The 22260-nt window shown below is 36.8% G+C and overlaps 1 protein-coding gene across 1 annotated transcript; it reads left to right on the top strand.

The window, feature by feature from the left end:
- The first annotated feature begins 18263 nt into the window (after positions 1-18263).
- Positions 18264-22059, top strand: LOC140444518 (uncharacterized). The gene is made up of 2 exons (XM_072536277.1): positions 18264-18980; positions 22027-22059. Exons 1-2 carry the CDS (start codon positions 18264-18266, stop codon positions 22057-22059), a joined length of 750 nt encoding a protein of 249 aa, XP_072392378.1.
- The last annotated feature ends 201 nt before the right edge of the window (positions 22060-22260 follow it).

The raw sequence follows: 22260 nt of genomic DNA, 5'->3' as shown, positions 1-22260 counted from the left end.
TAAGCTTCAGGCGCCAAGTTTATATATTTCCCCCTTCTGATAACTACGAACTACAAACATCAATAACTATTCCATATGATGGTCATGAACATAGAATTTTTCTTTCTACAGATAGAATGGAATGTTTTATCTGTAAGCAAACAGGACATGTTGCAAATAACTGCATTAATCCCCCATCGGTCATTATTCCTATACAGTCAGAAACCCGAGCTCCCATTTCTAACAATGAACCTAGCACGAATATAAATGAAAGCGTCCAATCATCTCAAGACATTCCAGTAATAGGCCAAAAAAGACCTCCTTCGGAATCACTTAATGACGAATCTAGTCTTCCTACAACTCCGTTAGCTGAAACCTCTGAAATGCAACCGCCTTATATCCCTATTGAATTAACTAAAAGAAAATCCAAAAAGAAAAAGCGAAAAACGGATGATACCAGTATCTCTGATATTACTAAACTTGACATTACCGAATATTACAACAAAAATCCACAAAACAATATACTCTCCTTAAACGATCTTTTTGCGTTTTTAGAAAATACTAAAGGCAGCAGTGACCCCTATCATGAGGCCCTAAAGTTTACAAACGACATCAATACACTCCTTACCAATTTGATTTCTATCTACCCGCATCTTTCTCAAAGAACAATAAAAAACAGATTTACACGATTAATGAAAAAAATCAGACATCAATACAATGTTAAATCTGCAGAAAATAACGATACAATAACATTACCATGTCTTTCACAAACAGATCCCAGTGACGATGAATCTTACTCTGATACTTCCCTTGCCTCCCAAAACTCTTTAAAATAATCTTTCTCTTTAATACAATGGAATTGTGATGGGTTTTACGCCCGTCTAGAACGCATCCAACAACTTATCCAAGAGACCGCTCCAGATATTCTTTGTCTACAAGAAACAAATTTAAAGGAAACCCAAAATCCGTACCTAAAAAATTACTTAGGCTATCATCAGATTAGATCCACACCCCTACGCGCAAGTGGCGGTACTTCTATTTTTATATCGTCAGATATATATTCCGAAAAATTTAACATCACTTCTAATTTAGAGGTAGTAGCTGTTTCATTCTGGTGTCCTCATAAAATTACTATTTGCAATATATATTTACCACCTAATAAGGGGATAAATCATACAGAAATTTCTAAATTAATAGCAGAACTCCCACCCCCATTCATCCTCGTAGGAGATTTTAATGCTCACAGCACAATGTGGGGATCTAACAGCACATTTGGCAGAGGAAAAATTATAGAAAACATAATTAGCAATGAAGATATATTTCTACTCAATACTGGTTGTAGCACCCACTTCAATATATCTTCAGGAACTTTCTCAAATATCGATCTCAGCCTTTGTGATCCAAAACTAGGTCCATCTCTAACATGGTGTCCACTAGATAGTCTTTTCGATAGTGATCATTTCCCTATATTAATCTCAGACAATAAACCCAAATCGTACAACCCAATAAGTAAATGGCGTATTGCACAAGCGGACTGGATGAATTTCAGTCTAAACGTCCGAGATCAAGTCAATTCAATTAAATATGAATATAACATAGACCACTTAGTTGATCAGTTCACTAATTGCATAATTAACTCCGCTCAAAAATATATAGGAAAATATTCTATTAAACCTACACGAAAATCAGTTCCTTGGTGGAATGACTCCTGTGCTGTGGCAGTTCGTGTATGCAAGAAAGCTCTGAATAAATATAGACGAACAAGGACTAATGAAAATCTTATCAAGTTCAAATTAGCTAAAGCTAAATCAAAACGTATCATAAAGGAAAGCAAAAAGACTTCATGGAACCTTTATATTAATTCTATTTCTTCCGACACACCTCCAAGCCAAGTTTGGAACAAAATTAAACATATGAAAGGTCAAAGCACCGCCTACAAAATCCCCGCCTTAATTCATGACAACAAAATAGTGACTCAAAGTCAAAGTATTGCCAAGATCTTTGCGCATCATTTTCAATCGAAAACGCTAAACCAAAATAAGTCTCCTTTACACTCTTTTAACATCGCAAATGGTAAAACTAACGATATTTCCAACCCAATAAACCTACCCTTTTCTAAACAAGAATTGACTCTAGCTCTATCCACTACAAAAAACTCAGCTGCTGGCCCTGATGACATCCCCTCAATTTTCCTCAAATATCTCCATGAAGAAACCATAAACAAATTGCTTGAGGTGTACAACCTAATCTGGTCCCGACAAGAATTGCCTTCCAAATGGAGGGAATCCATTATATTTCCTATCAAAAAAAGCAGCTCTCTTCCCAACTCTCCAAACTCGTTTAGGCCAATCTCCCTAACATGTACCCTTTGCAAATTATTGGAAAAAATGATCAATAAGCGATTAATCTGGTATCTAGAAAAAAACAATATCCTTAACCCTGCTCAATCAGGTTTTAGACCTAATAGAAGCACCACTGATAATTTAGTGATCCTACAAACAGATATAGCAAATGCTATGGCCTCCAAGCAAGACGTAATTGCAGTAATTTTTGATATAGAAAGTGCTTTCGATACAACATGTAAGTCGGTTATCCTTAAAAAATTGGTAGAAAATGATCTTACGGGCAACATATTTTGCTTTATAAACAACTTTTTAAATAACAGAAATTTCAGAATCACAGTTAACGGAGTATTATCCGACAAATATGTCACTGAAAATGGTGTACCTCAAGGTTCTACTTTGAGTTCTACCCTTTTTCTGCTAGCCATCAATGATATTTGCTCTCATATAAAATCTCCTGTTAAATTTGCTCTATACGCAGACGACCTTATTGTATACTGCCAAGGAAAATCCACAGCTACAACCTCATCTTTATTACAAAATTCTGTTGAGTCCCTTACTACATGGTCCGAGAAAACTGGCTTCAGGTTCTCTTCCAATAAATCCAAAATAATTAAATTCACCAGGAGATACAACAGCACAGAAATACCCAAAATAACACTAAACGGAGTAAGTTTAGAGTCAATTGATCATTACAAGTTTTTAGGACTAACTGTCGATAACAAACTCACCTGGCGACGGCATATCGATGAAATAAAAGGCATCTGTTTAAGCAGAATGAATTTGTTAAAGACATTGTCCCACCATCAATGGGGTGCCGATGAAAGTGTACTACTCAAAATATATCGAGCTATAATTCGATCCAAATTAGACTATGGTTGTATAGTTTACTTGTCTGCATCCAATAATTTATTACAAACTTTAAACTCTGTTCACAACACTGCTCTCCGAATTTGCTTAGGAGCTTTTCGATCCAGTCCCGCTGAAAGTCTCTATTGTGAATCTCATGAACTCCCCCTTTACCTCCGAAGGCAGCAACTACTCCTATCTTATGCTAGCAGAATTTCGTCGAATCCGACTAACCCTGTTTTTAATCTTCTGACTTCGCCAAGACCTGGACTCGTAATCTCGCCCAGATGTATACTTTCAATCCCACAGATCCTACAACCCTTGTGCCAAGACACAAAATTATCTCAAACAATTGCATCTATAAAATCAGAATCCCCGCCATGGTCTAGAACACCTCCTTTTATAAACACTTCTCTCTGTAAATTTAATAAGCAACAAACAAATAATATCTTTTTTCGACAAGCTTTCAAAGATATTGTGAATACATCCCACTATGATAAGGTGCTTTATACCGATGCATCCAAAAACGCAGATGGAGTTGGCTGTTCTGTCACTACAGTTGATACAGTGCTGCGACAATACCGAATATCAAACGAATGTAGCGTATTTTCAGGAGAACTCTTTAGTATTTCAAAAGCTCTCGAGTTCCCTTTTGACAATCATCAAAGTGTAGCTCTATGTACCGATTCCTTATCCGCAATTCATTCGTTAAAAAATATTTACAATCAACATCATTTAGTACAAAAAATATTAGAATCGATCCATCTCCTCACTTCCCGAGGGACTTCAATAACAATAATATGGGTGCCTTCTCATATCGGCATCCAAGGAAATGAGATGGCTGACAGCGCTGCAAAAGAAGCATCTACATCCAACTTACCTGTCTACAACATACAACTCCAAGAAGACTTAAAATCAAAATTCAAAAGAAATATCCAAGACAAGTGGCAGAAACTTTGGATCACCAAAAACACAAAGCTCAGAGAAATACAACCTAATGTTTACAGCTATTTATCCCTAGCATCTCTGAACAGAAAAGAAAAGATAGCAATACGAAGATTGAGAATAGGACACACACGTTTAACACACGGTCATCTTATGTCCTCTACAGACCAACAGTTATGCTCTCACTGCAACGATATTCCTATCACCGTCAAACACATCCTCACAGAATGTCAGCACTACCAGGCCACCCGCATTGCCAACAATATAACCCATAGTCTAGAAGAACTTCTGAACTGTTTAAGCCGACTCAAGAGCCTAATAGACTTTTTAAAGACTTCTCAATTGTTTAACAAAATATAATTTACATAATATTTTTATTCTTCACAATTGTAAACTTTGTATCATAACTTTGTAAGTACTATTGTAAACCTTTGCTCCCGTGTCAATGACCTAAGATGTTGAGACACGTTAATTCGAAATAAAAAAAAAAAAAATTTCAAAACTGGAAATATCACTGAGACTACTACTTGATCACTTAGGCGATGGAGGTGACCTAACCATACACTCGCCACTTGTAGATCTTTTACGTTTCGTTTCGCAATAAACGTATGTAGAGCATACTGGTGATGTATCACCTAAAATAGGTAATCATTGAAATGGATGTGTAATTTTAATTAAAGCAAAACAAGCATCTCCATTATTTCTGGAGTGATACTAACAACGCATTCATATTTAAAAAAGTCTCTTTTGATTTAATTTTATAAAAAATATATAAATCACTTAATATCAACTGATTTTATACAAAATATATTTTAATAGTATTATTCTCATTGACAAAGCGTATTAGGCAAACATAAAAATATTTCTAAAGTTGAGTACTCACCTAAATAAGTTGCTAGCTGTGTAAATTTTAGGGGAACAACATTTTTCCTTAATAACTTTCTTTGGCCACTTTGGTAAATATGTTTCACTGCAAAATGATGCTGGAAAATTACCCTATGTTTCAGGTCACTGATATCCATCAATATAATATCAATATTCCCGCAGTTTTTTTGCCAAATTTTTGTGCGCTCTACGTCTTTCAGGGGAAATTTAAAGAAAGATATATTACTATTTGTTCCATCGTTTCTTTCAAAACATCCCGCGTAAACACACTTATGAGTTACAGAGGTCATTTTATCTAAAATGACCTTTTTTTATAAAATTCCGCTATAACTTGTCATAACACTTGTCACAGATAATATACCTATAGGGTGAGTTCGGCCCTGACATTACTCCTATCTCATCGCAAGTCAGAGAGAGAATGAGAAATCTCGATACGTTTTTTGAGTAACGCCATCTAGTTGTTGATACGTCTTTCGGTTACCACGAGGTGAGCTATCTAGTGGGTGGTTTATAATCAATGACTCTACACAGTTCTATATTTTTCACATTGTTGTCTAGTTAATCTATGGCGTTTTTGATCACAAAATATACATCGTCTTACTGTATTTTGACTTGTCTGAGGGGGCGGTATTGCCAAATCTGTAATTCCTAACAGAACACGGGAGCGCCAACGAAGTTCCGAAGAGAATCTTTGATCTAAATTCAATTAGGAGCCTAATCAATTCCCATGCCAGTTTTTCTATAAAATCGGACCTTGCAACCTTTTTGTTAAAATTGTTCGATTTATATATGAATAAAGAATTTATTGCTGTTATATCCAAGAGGTCATAAAAAATTACCATTGAATATCGACGAGTGCTTCTCGACATATTATATTTTTCACATAATTCGTCTAATCGGTTAACAGCAAATTTTTTACGACATGCGTGCATGCTTGAAATTAAGATCACAGATTTGTTTTTTTTTGGCAATATGATCCATACTCCTTGAAAATTTTAAAACCACAAATACTACTTTTCCTGTTTTTTTGCAATATTATTTATCCTATTTTCTGTTAAAAAAAACAAATTTTATGTTAATCGAGAAATCATCTAATAAAAAATGCTTACGAGATTAGGCGCACAGGCTACAATCGTAGGCCAGACGTAAAAATTCACTTATATCTTTGAAACGCACGTGCGTATCTCATAAAATCTCAACAAGTATTGATTATCGATGTCTAACAAGTAGCTATACAGAGCAACAACAATGCAACCAATTATTTGCGCCAGTGGCAAAAATTTAAAAAACGCGCCTAACGTAGGGTTAATAGATTATTCTTTAAAAATCTTTTATTTTAATATTAAAATCAGTCATTTTACCAGTTCTCCCATATCTAGACACTACAGAAAAATACATAATACATTATTTTTATTAACTTTATATTTGACTTTATATTTGACTCCATTTTATAATGACCGGTAAAAAATACCGGTGCTCTGTTGTTATGTGGTATTTATATTTCGTTGACTCCAAACTCCGAACTCCAAAAAATCGCAAGCGGTGCTCTTTAAAATGAGATATCAACAGCTAGAGGAACAACTAACAGTGCAAAACAACCTCATCGAATGTAAATCAATCTCAAATACCTGGGAATCATAATAAATAAAGGACTTACATTCGAAAAACACGTAGACTCCACAAGTAAAAAGCCAAGATTGCAAAAGCACCAAAAGAGGACTCATAAGTAGAATAAGTAAATAAAAGATAAATACAAAAATGAGGTTAATAGATAGTATCATACTATCGATACTGACGTATATATCTCTCGCATGATGACAAGTATGTAATACAACAAAGCAAAGGATACAAGTGGCCCCAACAGCAACTTCAAAGAAGCAGTTTTATTGTTAATGAAAGAAGCAGCTAGGATAAAATTCGTGAAACTAATTAATTAACTAAGTCCCATACTGCGAGAGATATATGATATGTATAGCGACTGATATGTAACAAAAGTTAGGCATGGTTTGAATAAAAGAATTTCTAATTTTGTTATTAAAATTTTAAGAAAACTTTCGTTCTATTATAAGAGAACTAGTGTTATGATATTCCATTTATTTAATTTTATATTAGCATTTACTCATAACTTAATATACCGCTATCCATTTGGATATTTGTGAATACCTATTATTGCACTATTTAATCACCTTTTCGTTGCAATGACTGCCTCTATATATTTTTCATAACATTTATAAATAACTGGAGGTACAACAAAATATCTACTTTGCAGGGATCATGTACCAGTAAGAAATCCCAAAAAACTCTCAGAAGATAAACTTAGATATATGTTTTAAGGTATGTTTGAAAAAGCATCTGATGAAAAAGTTGGTGGTGACCTAGATACCTCAGACGACGGACTAATAAAAAAAGAGATCACGATACTAACTTGGAACTTGATCTAAATGAAGAAAATCAATATACGCTTAACTCGCGCAAAAACAAAAACATTAGAAACAGTTTAGAGCTTGACGAAAACAATAATTATTTTATATGGAAAGACAGAAAAATTAAATGGCATGAAAAATTTCCTGTTAGTAAATGTAGCAAGACTTCTTCAAAAAATATTGTCAAGATATTTCCTGGACCCATAGTCTGTGCAAGAGATGTTACTATGGAAATAAGTGGGTTTAAAAAACTCTTTCCAAATAAAATCATAAAAAATATAGTTGAATGTTGAAATTTGCATTTGCAGATTGCAAAGATGCGAATAAATAACCAACAGCCAAAACGGGTTAAAGATACCACTACACAGAGAATTATGGCATTATTAGGATAATCATTGCTTGCTTTTTGTTTTTTTATTTAAATTTCTTCTCATTACGAGTTCACTGTTTTCATCCTCCACAGCAACGGTATTTTCTCAGTCACCTTCTCTGATGCCTCTATCTATCATAGAATTTCCTATGTATGTTTTCCAAGTGTTCGGTCCCACTCCAGTATTCTTTTTGGTCACCTGTACTCTGGCATTCTTTGTACATCTTCTGTTTCCAGGGCTCTGTTTCCAACTTTTTTGTAATTATGCATTCTACTTACATTCTGTACCATATTTCCACTGTTCTTATTCTATCCGCTTTGGTGGTTTGTAGACATATTCTCATAAAGTCTAGACTAATTGTTATTATTTCTTGCAGGGACTAAAAAACGAAGTCATGCACACTGTCTTAAATGGTGGATAGATGGTATTGGCTCAAAAAAAAACATGAAAATAGTATTCTTGAAATTAACAGCGAGATCCTCTACAATGTTGTGAATATCCACAATCCTCAAAAATGTATAAAGAAAAGTTTTTACTTTTTTTTATTTCAGTAATAAGAGAACTGAAAGAGAGAGTTTAACTGTGAATCACTGTATCTCTGTCCGCCGCGACAGATCGCGTCTTGTTTGGCTGAGCCTTAAAAGTCAATGCTACGCATACTGAAACAGATAAAGGTTAGTAAAAAAAGATTTACTAGTGATGGGGAAAAAGGATTCAATGTGTGCTAACACGTCCGCAAGGGTCTTTTCTATCTTAACCACGTTTTTTTATCACCAGTTATAAAAAAAATACCGTTCAAACTAGCTCACAACTTATAATAAATAATAAAAAAGAATAAAATCAGATATAATACTAAACTGTGTTTAGACATTACAAACTAAAAAACAAAGATTCTGATAGTTCTTGCATAAAAAGATATCTGCGAAAACAAATTGAATTAATTTTAAACCAAATATTAAAAATATCACTGAAGTTTTAACGGTATATTAAGTACTACTCTTATAAGACAACACCCAATTTTACATGTAATCAATATAATTAGGTAACAGTTTTGCCTTTTTTCTAAATTTCATTCTACAGGTATATATTAAAAAACTTTTTAGATACCTGAGTTACCATCCTGGATTATCCAATATGCTTACAAAATATAGAAGAACTATATATGTATACTCGTATTTCATAGACTTAAGAGCTTTTTAGTTTTAAGTTGTTACTATATATGAAGTGGTACGTTCTGAACAAATAAATTTTACTATTCCTAAACTACTCAAAGTCTCGACAAAACCTTGCTTCACCTTCCGTCGGGTGCCGCTCTTCACGACTGTTTACGCTGTCACGTAAACAGTCGGGAATTATCATCACGAGTAGCTTTCTACCTCTCATTACTCTACAGAACCTAATAAGGTATTAGTAATATTATTTGAAAAAAGAACACGAAGGAGACCTAGTAGAAAATGAACAGAAAGAAGAAGAAATAAAGTTCAACATAAATTTACTTCAAGAGGAATCCATAAGAGACCTATACCAGAGAAGACTGGACCAGAAGTTACAGTATTTCGGTGTCATAAACGTCAAAGAAACGTACGAGCACGTCAAACACAGTTGTATCTCGTTCGCGTGTATAGTTGCCTCTAATTTTCTCTAAGTACAAATTTGGGTACGTCGCAATTTCTTCAATGATATCATCTGTTATGAGCAGGTTCCAACTTTTATATGGAGTTTTAGCATCCTTTGCTGCATGTTTCACTCCCAGTAGTTTGCTAATAATATTATGCTGTCGAATACGGCTAGTTTTTCGCTCACGGTGAACTTTCCCAATGTTTTTTTTTTGTCTCTGCCGATATATTTGTGACCATCTTCAGACCAAAACGTTGAAATGGTATTTGTCGTATGATCGGCCGAAAACTCTAAGTCTGTCTTATAATTAGAACTGACTTCTACTGAATCTATGTCGCTTTCTTCATCGTCCAAATTTTGCTCTTGCGTCTGTTCAAGTAACAAATCCTCTTGCTCCAATTCTTCAGATATTTTTAACAGTTTGGGCTCTTCTTTAAGATCCAAACGCAAAGTCAATGAAAAACCCAACAAAAATTGCTCTGTAGCTTTCCAAAATCGTCACGTCGTTAGTCGCAGGTGAGCTAATCGCTATATTAATAGACTGACGGTTGCTCGATCACAATTCTGCGTAAAACATTCTATACACAATAGTAGTAGGAAGGATTACATGAGCGCAGTTGCCAATGTGAGTAAAATTGTAAAAATTGTTAAAAAAAATGTAAAATGGTGAGCGTTGCGCTTACCATGCGACCAACGCAGGGTTAAAAAAGGCATATGACACGGTCCCCAGAAAACAACTATGGAACATGATGAAGGAAATCGGAATAACTCACAGGTTAATAGAAGCCGTAAAAAACCTTTACAATAACAACAAGGTAAGAGTTAAAACCGGCAATAAATACTCCAACTAATTTAAGACCACAAAAGGCTTATTGCAGGGATGCTCTACATCTCCGACACTATTCAAGATATTCCTCGAACAAATATTAAAACCATGGAAAAGAAAATGTGAAGGGATGGGAATACCAATCCGGGACAACTTCTTGTACACATTAAGCTTTGCAGATGACCAAGTGGTAACGGTTCAAGATGAAGAAGATCTGTGCCATATGCTCCGAAAATTATAAAAGGAATACACAAAAAATGGACTGGAAATAAATCTAGAAAAGACCGAACATTTAACAACAGAGCAAGAACCAGTGAGAAACTTGGAAATGGACGATAATAGGGAAATTAACGACACTGACAAATTCAAATATTTAGGATTCATACCCTCAAAAAAATGGAACCACCGAGCAAGAGATAACCAGCAGATAAGCACAGACAAGAACATATATTAAACAAATGAACGGGGTACTGTGGGATAGACAGATTACCAGAAATACAAAGAAGAGAATTTATAACACCTTGGTACGCAGTATAATGACCTATGAAGCAGAGAATTGGGTAATAAATAAACGAAACAGGTCCAAAATCACAGAAACTGAAATAGAGTTCACGAGAAAAAGCTGTAGAGTAACAAAAATGGATCGCATCAGAAATGAGGATATAAAACGAAGAATGGCAGTAGAACACGACATACTCAGCTGTATCGAAGAAAAACGTTTAATTTGGTATGGACATGTGAGAAGAACAGATCATACAAGGTGGATAGAAAAGATTTCGGATTGGAGCCCTATAGGAAGGAGGAAAACCACCGCGCCCATTTCTTTTGGTTTGTAGATCGCGCCTGACGGAAGGTTAAATAAGTATAAATAAAGTTATGTTTCTTCTTCTTATAGTGCCGTGCACCTATAGTGCGTTGGCGAATAATCTAAAGGCCAGACATCTGTCTTTTATGGCATGCAAAAATCGCCAATGTTATTTATGCCTGTCCAGTTCTTTATGTTCCGTAGCCACGAAATTTGACTGCGACCTACTCCTCTCTTGCCTTCAATGTTTCCCTGGATAATTAGTTAAGGGATTGTGTATTTTTTTTTCCTCTCAGAATATGGCTGAGGTATCCAATTTTTCGTACCTTGATCAAATTGAGTAGTTCTCTCTCAGTATTTGCCTTTGTTAAGACTTCCTTGTTTCTCACCCTATATGTCCATGTTATGCGGAACATTCTTCGCAACGTTCACATTTCGAAGGCCTCCAACTTATTAATGGAAGGTACTCTTAACGGTCATGTTTCCATGCCGTATAACAATATGGACCATACATAGCATTTAACCATTCTGTAGCGGAGATTGAAGGAAAGATTGAGGTTACATAGTAGCAGTTTAATTTTGATAAAAGCTTGTCTTGCTTATTCGGTACGGCATTATATTTCTTGTTGAGGATCCCATTGGTCATTCGTCATCAATCCCAAGTATTTAAATGTTTTTATTTGATCGATTGGAGCATTATCTACTTGCAGTTGTATTCTTAAAAGTGCGTTTTTTCTTATTGCCCTGTATTTAGTTATTCCAGCATTTATCTTCAAGCCATATACTTTTGCTAAGGTGTTTATTTTATTTAACATCAACTGCATAATATCATGTTCGTTGTCTGTTTTTATCGCAGTATCGTCGGCGTAACGAATGTTATTCATCGGGAACCCGTTTACCTTTATTCCACAGTCAGAACCTTCCAGTGCCTCCGCAAAAATGTTCTCCACATAGAGATTAAAGTGCATAGGGGACAAAATATACCCCTATCGCACCCCTATTAAAATTTAAAATTTTTCTGTGTTGGTTGATTTGTTCAGTCTCACTCGTGCTTTTTGGTTCCAATAGAGATTCTGGATAACTCTTATATCTTTCTCGTCAATGTTAGCGTTGTGTAGCATTTTTATCATTGCATCATGTTTTACGGTGTCGAACGCTTTTTCATAATCGAGAAATGTTATGATTATATCCTTTCGATGATCCATGCAGTTTTGTACAAGCATATTCAAGCAGAAAGCTGCTTCACGTGTACCCAGTCCGCTCTTGAAACCAAATTATGTCTCACAAAGTTATGTTTACTGTTTAATCATATAAAGAAATTCTATTTTTATATAATTTTGCTCTACCATTACTTAACGAATACAAAAGTATACCTTTGTACAAAAATTTTTCAATTACAAGTATCTTTCGGTCATCGTAGTGTTGCTTTACATTGTCTTTTTGATTTATTTGAAATATTGACTTTACATCGGATTTCTAATATTAATGTTGTTCTTATTATTTTTTGAAGCCAACGAATAGGTAACCACCCTTTTTTAAATTTGTTAATTAGATTTTTTAATACTTATAAATATTTTTTTTAACTTTTATTTATTTTAACTAAACAATGACAAAAAAACTTCATATTCTTCAAGTAAAAATAATTCCGAAATGCATCTTTCTAGTTGGCATCACTGTCTAAACTCCACCCATGTTTTCATTTCTTGCTTTTTGTACTTTTATGTCGACAGGCGTGCTTGTACTAATAAAATTTGTTCTTTGTCGGTTCCAAGGGTGATTTACGAAAATGGATAGCCTTATTTTTATTTATTTTTCGCCATTCATTTTTTTGTAGCCGCAGAGTTTCTATTACTCGTTAAAAATATTGTTCGGGCGCTGGCGGTAGAATTGTAAAAAATGGTTGATCATTTTTAACCGGTTTCATAACTGAAACGACGTTGGGGTTTAATAGTATTTTTACGTTTTCTTTATTCCAGATTTAAAAAACTTTACTCATATTATTATTATTTAGTTATGTAGTCAACACAATTTTTTAATCTGTAGGAATTTAAATCACAAATTCATCTTAATTTCAATACTTAGTAAGAGCCTGGAAGAATGTTTTCAATTTGCGTCATTTTTATAATTTGTTTATTTACTGATAAATTTAAAATAACGACCACAGTAGCGCAGTGAGAAGAACAATAACTAACCGAGTAAATACTTGCTGAGTCACAGGTTTGAATTTAATCTGGCATAGAATTTTTTTAAACATGGAAAAATTTTCATGTTTGCGATATTGAGCGCCTCTTTTTAAAGACAATGAAGCCAACTGACTTTAATTAAAAGGCATTTACTCCATGTACATTCAATAAACAAAAAGATTATTCCATTTATAACATTGTGCGCTATATGCGATAATTAAAAAATAAAAAATCTACGTTGTAACAGAGCTCTCATTTGGGAATTTATACAGTTTCTGACAAGTGGTGAATGTTATAATTGAAAACTGAGGGTATGTTTCCCGAAAAATGTATAACAAGGATTATACTACGAGTATATAGTAATAACTGGTAAAAAAATTATACAGCGCGCACTCTGCCATAAGAGAGACACATACCAAACTACGGAAGACAAATTCAGTGATTTCTGACACATTATAATTTATTAGCCCTAGAACACTAACCTTAATTTACACTCCCGACACTAACCATTCGTAATATTTACGATTTTTTTTTCAATTCCAAAAAAGTAAAACAAAAAATTAAGATGAAATTTTAATTAATTTTTTTAATAAACAAATGAACATTTATATGGCTAAAATATGCAAAAAAAATTCAAAGATTAATTACCACGTCACAGGTAACGCAACAACGAGCACGGTGTTCTGCGGAAAATGCTCGTTTGAAGTGATTGAAATGAAGTGACGTCATTCTTCTTTTTTTGGAGGAATAGATGTAGCATGTACTACGGTTTTTAGAAGGTTGATTAAGGTCAGCAACTTTTAAAGGAATTTGAACTAAATCGCTAATCAGAAGCTTCACCGTGGGTTGCAAAGTCGGCATCGCAAAACGCTTTTCAAGCCATAGTCTTGTGAGTTGTTGATGTAGTTTTAATATAAAAGCCTTTCTCGTGATTGGTTATTGACTATTTCTTGATAAATTATAATTATATATAATCCAATAGTTTATACACGCTATGTTGATCATACCATAGAACCGCCATCTTCGAGTTTTTCAGGAGCAACTTAGGTGGCCACACATTTGGTCGAAAGTGTCCATACCACCCTTTGTTTGGTTATAGTGCAATATTATTTCAGTTTTTTTATTAGTTAAACAAACAACTTAACCTTCGTGTATTGTCGATAAAACTAGAACGATTGTGTTCTTTTTGGATTTATACGACACTAACGTCTTCTCTCGGTCAATGCAAAATCTTGAATTTCCGATTTCTCTGTTTTTAAGATTGACCATTTCAGGAGGTCTCATTTATTTTGCCTCAAAGTACCAATAATTTTAAGGTTGTAAGGAGGCTTTAAACAAGTATCCGCAAGGTTCACTTAAGTAAACCAATCATCCATTGTGACGTTTCGGTAACTTCCGTAAATAGTTTCAGTCAACTTTTGAACATAGTATTCTCCTAGAGATTCTCTACGAGACCACGAGACATTACTGTAATTCTAGGTGATTTTAACTCAAAAATTGGTAAAGGAAAAAGTGGAAAACATGTAGGAGAATACGGACTCGGTAAAAGAAATGAACGAGGTGACAGACTACTTCAATTCTGCCAGGAGAATAACATGATTGCATCTAATACATTCTTCAACTTACCAAAGAGAAGACTTTATACGTGGAAATCACCCCAGGACAATGGCGAAAGAATAATTCGAAACCAGATTGATTTTTTACTGATAAACGAACGATACAGAAACTCCTTAAAATCCGTTAAAGCTTACCCAAACGCAGATGTCTTTTCAGACCATAACCCTCTAATAGCGCAAATGAGTATTAAACTAAAAAGATTGGAGCAGAAAAGAAGAGCAAATCAGATAGACGTCAGTCATTTATGTAACCTGGAGGTAAAGTAGAAACTGCAAAAATGTATTAATAATAATTTCTAAATACTTCATGAAAAAGAAACATCTCAGTCAACGAACAACATAGATAAAAAATGGCAAAACGTAAAAATGGCGATAACAGGTCCTGTGAAGAAAATTCTGACTCAAGAAAAACCAAAAATAAAGCAAAGGTGGATGACTGATAAGATCCTTCTTCTCATGGACAATCGGAGAATAATGAAAGGAAAAAACGAACAAAGGTATAAACAAATACAGAAAGAAATCAAAATAGAAATCAGAATAGCAAAAGAAGATTTTTATAAAAGAAAATGTGAAGAAATAGAGCAATTGCAGGCAAAATATGATATTTTTAATGTACATAAAAAAGTAAAAGAACTTGCAGGTACACAAAAATGTAAGCAGCCAAATACCCTGTATAATGTCAACGGAAACATTATAACAGAACTAGAAGAACAGTTGAAGACATGGAAAAACTATATTGAAGAACTCTTGCAGATGATAGACAACAATCTGAGCTAAGTAACATACAAGGAGACGAAGGTCCAGAAATAAAGAAAGAAGAAGTAATGTACGCACTAAAAAGAATGAAAAATGGTAAAGCCCCAGGTCCAGATGAAATACCAACGGAAATCCTTAAACTAATAGAAAAAGACTCGATTCACATTTAAGTTAAACTTTTCAATAGCATTTATACATCAGGAAAAATACCACAAGAATGGCTTTTATCCACCTTTGTTACTATACCAAAAAAGATAAATGCCAAACAATGCAGCGATTACCGTACAATCAGTCTGATGAGCCATTTACTGAAAATATTTCTGAAAATTATACACTCTAGAGTACACAGAAAACTGGAAATGGACATCAATAATACCCAGTTTGGATTCCGAAATGGACTTGGAACAAGAGAGGCGTTATTTGCACTGAACGTTATGTCTCAAAGATGTCTTGACATAAATCAAGATGTATTCATGTGTTTCATAGATTACAACAAGGCCTTTGATAAAGTGCGGCATGATCACCTAATCAGACTCCTGACAGAAAAGAATTTAGATAAACGAGACATCCGACTAATAGCAAATATGTACTACAATCAGAAAGCAGTAGTGAGAGTAGAGAATAATACCACTGAAGAAATTGAAATAAAGCGAGGTGTGAGACAAGGGTGTGTACTGTCACCAACCCTGTTTAATCTCTATTCCGAAGACGTAATGAATAGAACACTCTCTGAGCAATCCGTAGGTATTAAAATAAATGGTGTTAGATTAAACAATTTGAGATTTGCCGACGACACTGTTCTGATCGTAGAAACACTTGAAGAGCTACAGACATTGGTGAATAAGATAGCAGACTGCAGCGAAGAATATGGACTATCTTTGGACATAAAGAAAACTAAATTTATGGTAATATCGAAATCAACACAAAATGTCCAAAATTTATATTTACACAATGAAATTATCGATCGAGTTAGCAAATACAAATATTTAGGCACTTTTATAAATGAAGACAACGATAGCTCAGCAGAAATCAAAATAAGAATAAAAAAATCCAGATCCATATTCACTAAAATGAAGAGAGTGTTCTGCGGAAGAGATTTGAGCCTTGAAATGAAACTTCGCCTGATGAGATGTTACGTACTTTCTGTGCTGTTCTACGGAATGGAGTCATGGACGTTGAAAAAGATTGATACCAAAAAATTAGAGGCATTTGAACTGTGGATGTATCGTAGAATCCTGAGAATATCATGGACCGAGAGAGTCACAAATGTCGAGGTCTTAAGAAGAATGAATAAAGAAAAGGAAGTCATATTTACGATCAAAAAACGAAAACTGCAATACTTGGGACACATTACAAGAGGCGAAAGATATGAACTGCTTCGAATAATTATGCAAGGGAAAATAGCAGGAAAAAGGTCCATAGGAAGAAGACGAAACTCCTGGCTAAAGAATCTACGGGAATGGTATAGCTGTAGCAGCAACGAATTGTTTCGGTCAGCAGTTTCGAAAATACGTATAGCCCTGATGATCGCCAACCTTCGGAACGAAGATGGCACTTGCAGAAGAGATTCTCCATTTATGTGCGTACGTTTGCCGAGGTAAGGGTCTGCGGTCATCATATACTTGGTAGCCATGTCGAAAGTCATTACAATTTTAATTCCATGCTTGGCCGGCTTATTCGGAATATACTTACATTCTAAAAGGGCACCGGCCCCTAAAAGATGATAACTGCTCGTCAATAGTTACATAGCTACCTGGTCGATAGGCCTCTCTACAACTAAAAATATATGCCTTCCATATTTCCCGAATAGAGGCAAACCTATCTATATTTTTTCTTTCAGTTCTTGTGGTTTTATCATTGAACCTAAGATTATGTAGAAGAAAATCAAGTCTTTTGCAACTCATTTTTGCTCTATAAACGGAGCCAGACATTTTAAAATCTTGCTACTAGGAAGATGGTTTTTTTTTGTGCTCCAGAAAGTATAAGTGGTCTCACAAGCGAATTTAATTCATTTCTTGTTACGAGGTTTAAAAACTTTAACATGTTTAGACTTTAGGCTGATTTGGGTATTGGTATGCCAAATAATTTTTTATAACGTAGAATCGTTCAATAAACACTGAATACATCTAATGGGGTATTAGAACCTTTTGCCTGTCCAGATGGTCCTTGAACAAAGGAAGAGATCCAAAAGGCCACAGAGGAAGCAGCTGGAAAAGAGCGGGTCTGTGACATTATAAAAATTTGGACCGAGACACGAGGCGTAGTAAGAGGGATGATGAGTGCCGTGATCGATGTGGATGAAGATGTTGCCGAAAAGATCTTGCAAATAAAAAGAATAAAAGTAGACTACACATCCTGCCGAGTGATAAAATCAAGGTTAGAAATACCGAGATGCTTGAGATGTCTTGCCTTTGGACACAAACAATGGCACTGCAAGGGGCAGAACAGAAGAGGATGTTGCTTCCGATGTGGCAAAGAGGGTCACATAGCGCTGGAATGCAAGGAAGAAACAACCAGATGCCTCAACTGCGACGTGAATGGGCATGTGGCAAATTCAAGAATATGCCCAAAGTTCAACCGACTGGTTGAAAATAGAAATAACTGAGGACTAGTCCCAAGAGTATAAGAGTGTAAAAGAGAGCGCGAAAGAAATCCAAGGTTTAGAAATGGCAAACAAAGAAAACATGACTCGAGAGCTGAGAGTGCTCCAAACTAATGTGGGAACGGCAAGACTAGCACATGATCTTGCTGAGACTGCCGCAGTAGAAAAGAACATCGATGTGCTGGTGACGGCGGAACCAAATCCAACAGCGGTGAAAAGAAGAGGATGGTTTGTAGATACGACCGGGAGAGCTGCTGTACGAATCTACAATAGGAAACTGCGAGTGTATGAAATCAAGCCGAAAGAAGGATATGTGATTGTTCGGATGGAGGGGGTGCGACTGGTCTGCTGTTATATTTCTCCAAACGTGACGGTGGGCGAGTACGAGATGAAGATAGACGAGATCATGCAGGAAGTGGGAAACACAGGAGGAGAATACGTAGTGCTGGGAGATTTTAACGCAAAAGCAGCGGACTGGGGATCTCCCATCACCGATGCTCGCGGCAGGATACTTACTGACTGGGTGGGTGCTCTAGACCTAGTGGTTCTGAACACAGGTCTGGAACCTACGTTTGTTAGGAGAGGTACAGGTACGTACATCGACGTGACCATGGCGACACAAGAAATAGCGGCGAAAGCAGGAGGTTGGAAGGTTTTGCCAGACTACACTGGAACTGAACATCAATACATTGAGTTCTCGATAACTGGAAAGGGGACCACTAACACGGTCCGTGCATCCGGGACGGCGATGGGCAGATGCGGCGATGGGAATGACTGGAAAGTATACGAGGAACTAATTAAATGGAGAGTGAGCATAATGCAGGGTCAATCACCGACAGTAGAAAGCCTGGAGAGAGTCATTAAAGAAGCGATGGAGGGAAGCAAGATTGGTCGCTAAGGTGTCAACAGGATGCCATATTGGTGGAATGCGGACATCGAGGCACTAAGAAATGTGTGTATAGCGATGAGAAGAAGGTTAACAAGAGGAAGAGGTAGAGCAGGAATCAACCCTGAGATCATCGAGGAGATCGAGGAAGAGTACCGCGCAAGAAAGAGGGAACTGTACAGGAAAATCCGTACAGAAAAAAGAAGGCACTGGAAAGAGTTGTGTGAACAGCTGGATGAGGACATCTGGGGTCAGGGGTACAAGATCGTCATGAAGAAGTTCCATGCGTATTCTCCTTACGAAATGCCTATGGATAAGAAGCTTGAGGTAACAAGAGAGCTCTTTCCGGACGGCAGATGTCATGGTGTATGGAGGGATGAAGGAGCTGAGCGAGCTGTACCCTTTACCATGGATGAACTTATCGAGGCATTGGGTTCACTGAAGACTCGTAGGTCCCCAGGACTAGATCAGATACCACCTGAGGCGGTGAAGGGTCTAGGACGGATGGAACCTGCGTGGCTTCTGGAACATATGAATGCACTGCCGGAAGCACAAACTTTTCCTGAGCCTTGGAGGACATCGAGGTTAATACTGCTTCCCAAAGCTAGGGAAAAGTATCGCCCCATCTGTCTGCTTCCATGCATCAGTAAGCTGTATGAAAGGATGCTGCGAGTACGCATAGACGACATGATTGAAAGGTCAGGTGGTTTATCAAGAAGGCAATTTGGTTTTTGTAAAGGGAAAAGCACGATTGATGCAATCATGAGTGTACTCGAAGCATTGCGCAACAGAGGGGATGAACATCGCTGGGCGGCTCTGCTGTTGTTTGATGTTAAGAATGCATTCAATACGTTGCAGTGGAACGAGGTAATGAAGGCAATGCAGGAGAGAGAATGTCCTGGTTACCTGATGAATGTGGTGGCGGAGTATCTGTCCGAAAGAAGGATTATGGTGGAAAAGGGCACGATCGTGGACGTGACGGCCGGGGTACCCCAGGGATCTGTCTTGGGCCCGATGCTATGGAATCTGGCATATGACGGGGTTATGCACTGTGAATACGGAGAGGGTACAACCCTCTCGCTGTACTGGTAGTGGCTCGGGATGAGCCAGATCTTAAATACCGGGTTAGAAACGCAGGCGGCGTCGTAAAGAAATGGATGACGCAGCACGGACTGAAACTTGCGACAGAGAAAACTGAAGCCATCATTCTGAAGGGGACAAGGAATAGGCAAAATATTGAATTAAAATGTGCGGGAGCATGTCTAACACCTAAGAAACATGTAAAGTATCTAGGAGTGACATTGCACCAGAATGGAAAATGGGGAGAGCACGTGCGGTAGGTGGTCCGGAAGGCTGCGAATAGTACGGCTGCGTTGGGGAGGGTGATGCCGAACATTGGAGGACCCAAATCCGAAAGGAGGAGGGTCTTACACGGTGTTGTACAATCGATCGTCCTCTACGCGGCACCAGTCTGGAGCGAGGCCGAAGAGATAACTGCCTGTAGGAGTCTCATGACACGAGTAGACAGAACAAGTCTGTTGCGAGTGGCATGCGCCTACAGGACTGTGTCTGCGGCAGCCTTATGGACCATCACTGGATGTGTTCCGTTGCATGTTTTGGCGGTGGAAAGAAAAGAGCTGTATGAGAGAAGAGGTCCAAACCTTACTGTGGCCGAGAAAAGACAGGAAAGGGAAAGGTCAGTTGAAAGATGGGAAGAAGAATGGAACAACACGGAAGATGTGGCACAGTGGACGAAAATGCTGATCCCAAACATAAGAGATTGGGTGGACTGTGGCCACAGGCGACTGGATTATTTCCTGACGCAGGTGCTCACAGGACACGGGTGTTTTAGGGCCTACCTCTATAGGATCGGAAAGGCTGATACAGATGAATGCCTATACTGTGGATACTCGGACACTGTGACACATACGATGTTAGATTGCAGCAGATGGATAGTGGAAAGGAACAGAATGGAGAGAGAGACAGGTGTGAATTTTGTTACAGTGAGAGAATGATTGAAAATAAATTAGTTTGGACTAATATACATAGCTATATCCGTGCAGTAATCAAGAAAAAGGAAGAGGAAGAAAGACTGCTAAACCAACGCTAAAGGTAAGAGTGAATGATGCTGAAAGGTGAAGCTAGAAAAGTGGGTCACACTGTGTGAGTTGGAATGCGTGAGTCAGACTGTGGGGAAGGAGGAAATGCCCATCTGGAAATAATGCCGAACTAGGAGCGATGAGTGTCTTCTACGCGCTACCTGGAACGAGACAGGGAACCTCCTTGCTGATGAATAGAGTGTGGATGTGTATGAATGGAGAATGAATGAATAAAGGTAGTGATTCGGAAGTGATGTCGGCCTTACAGCGGCCATTCCGCTTCCGGATCGCTGGATGACAGAGGAGGGTCTGGTTTAGCAGGTAGGCGTTCGGCGTAGACTCGGCGACGAGAGGGCATTTTAAAGTACCTCGGGAACTATCGCCGGGAGTACGAAGAACGAATCCTGCACTAAAGTTAGTCAGGCGGCGCCCTGGACTGAGATGTCTTTTGAAGATTCCAGACCCCCCCTCTATAAAGACGAAAAAAAAAAAAAAAAAAAGATGGTCCTTGAACAATATGCAAAATATTCCTTTTAGTAGTACGTTTCCAAAGATTAAACACAGTACACCAGCTATGACCATTTTTGCCTTGTAGACTCGTACTCAAATTATGCGGTTCAGATTCGTCCACAATGTTTTTGGTTTCTCGCGCTTTAACTTGTTGAAAACACACTTCTTCATTACCTTTTTCGTTTTGATCAGGCTGAGTTGTTCTTTACTGAAATAGATGGTCTTATTAAACGTCGGTTTCACAGAAGAAATCTTATATTGAACTCTACATTAAGTGCTAGGCATAGAAACAGAAGTAGAGAGGTTATTATGCTTTCTTTTTTTCATTTTAGTCTTCACTTTCTGAATTACTAAAAGTTTCCTGATTTGATTGTAGTTTACCATCATGTAATTCACCCATTAATATTTTTTCGGCATCCAACTCCAATTCTAATTGGGATAAGGGTCTTTTATCGTTAAATTTTCTAGCCATTTTTTAATTAAATTGTCTGTGAATGAAAAAAGAAAATAATAATACCAAGATAAAAAAACTTACGTTAACACTATCCTTTCGTGAAAATACGAAG

The sequence above is a fragment of the Diabrotica undecimpunctata genome, chromosome 6 (assembly GCF_040954645.1).
Source record: "Diabrotica undecimpunctata isolate CICGRU chromosome 6, icDiaUnde3, whole genome shotgun sequence".
Classification (NCBI taxonomy): Eukaryota; Metazoa; Arthropoda; class Insecta; order Coleoptera; family Chrysomelidae; genus Diabrotica; species Diabrotica undecimpunctata.
This window is presented reverse-complemented; position numbering and strand designations above follow the sequence as displayed.

Excerpts from the sequence above, each read along its gene's own strand:
- LOC140444518 (XM_072536277.1), top strand. The coding sequence starts at position 18,264 with ATGGCAAACAAAGAAAACATGACTCGAGAGCTGAGAGTGCTCCAAACT. Across the intron at positions 18,981-22,026 it reads GCGATGGGAATGACTGGAAA|TCTTCACTTTCTGAATTACT; the intron begins GTATACGAGGAA and ends TTTTCATTTTAG.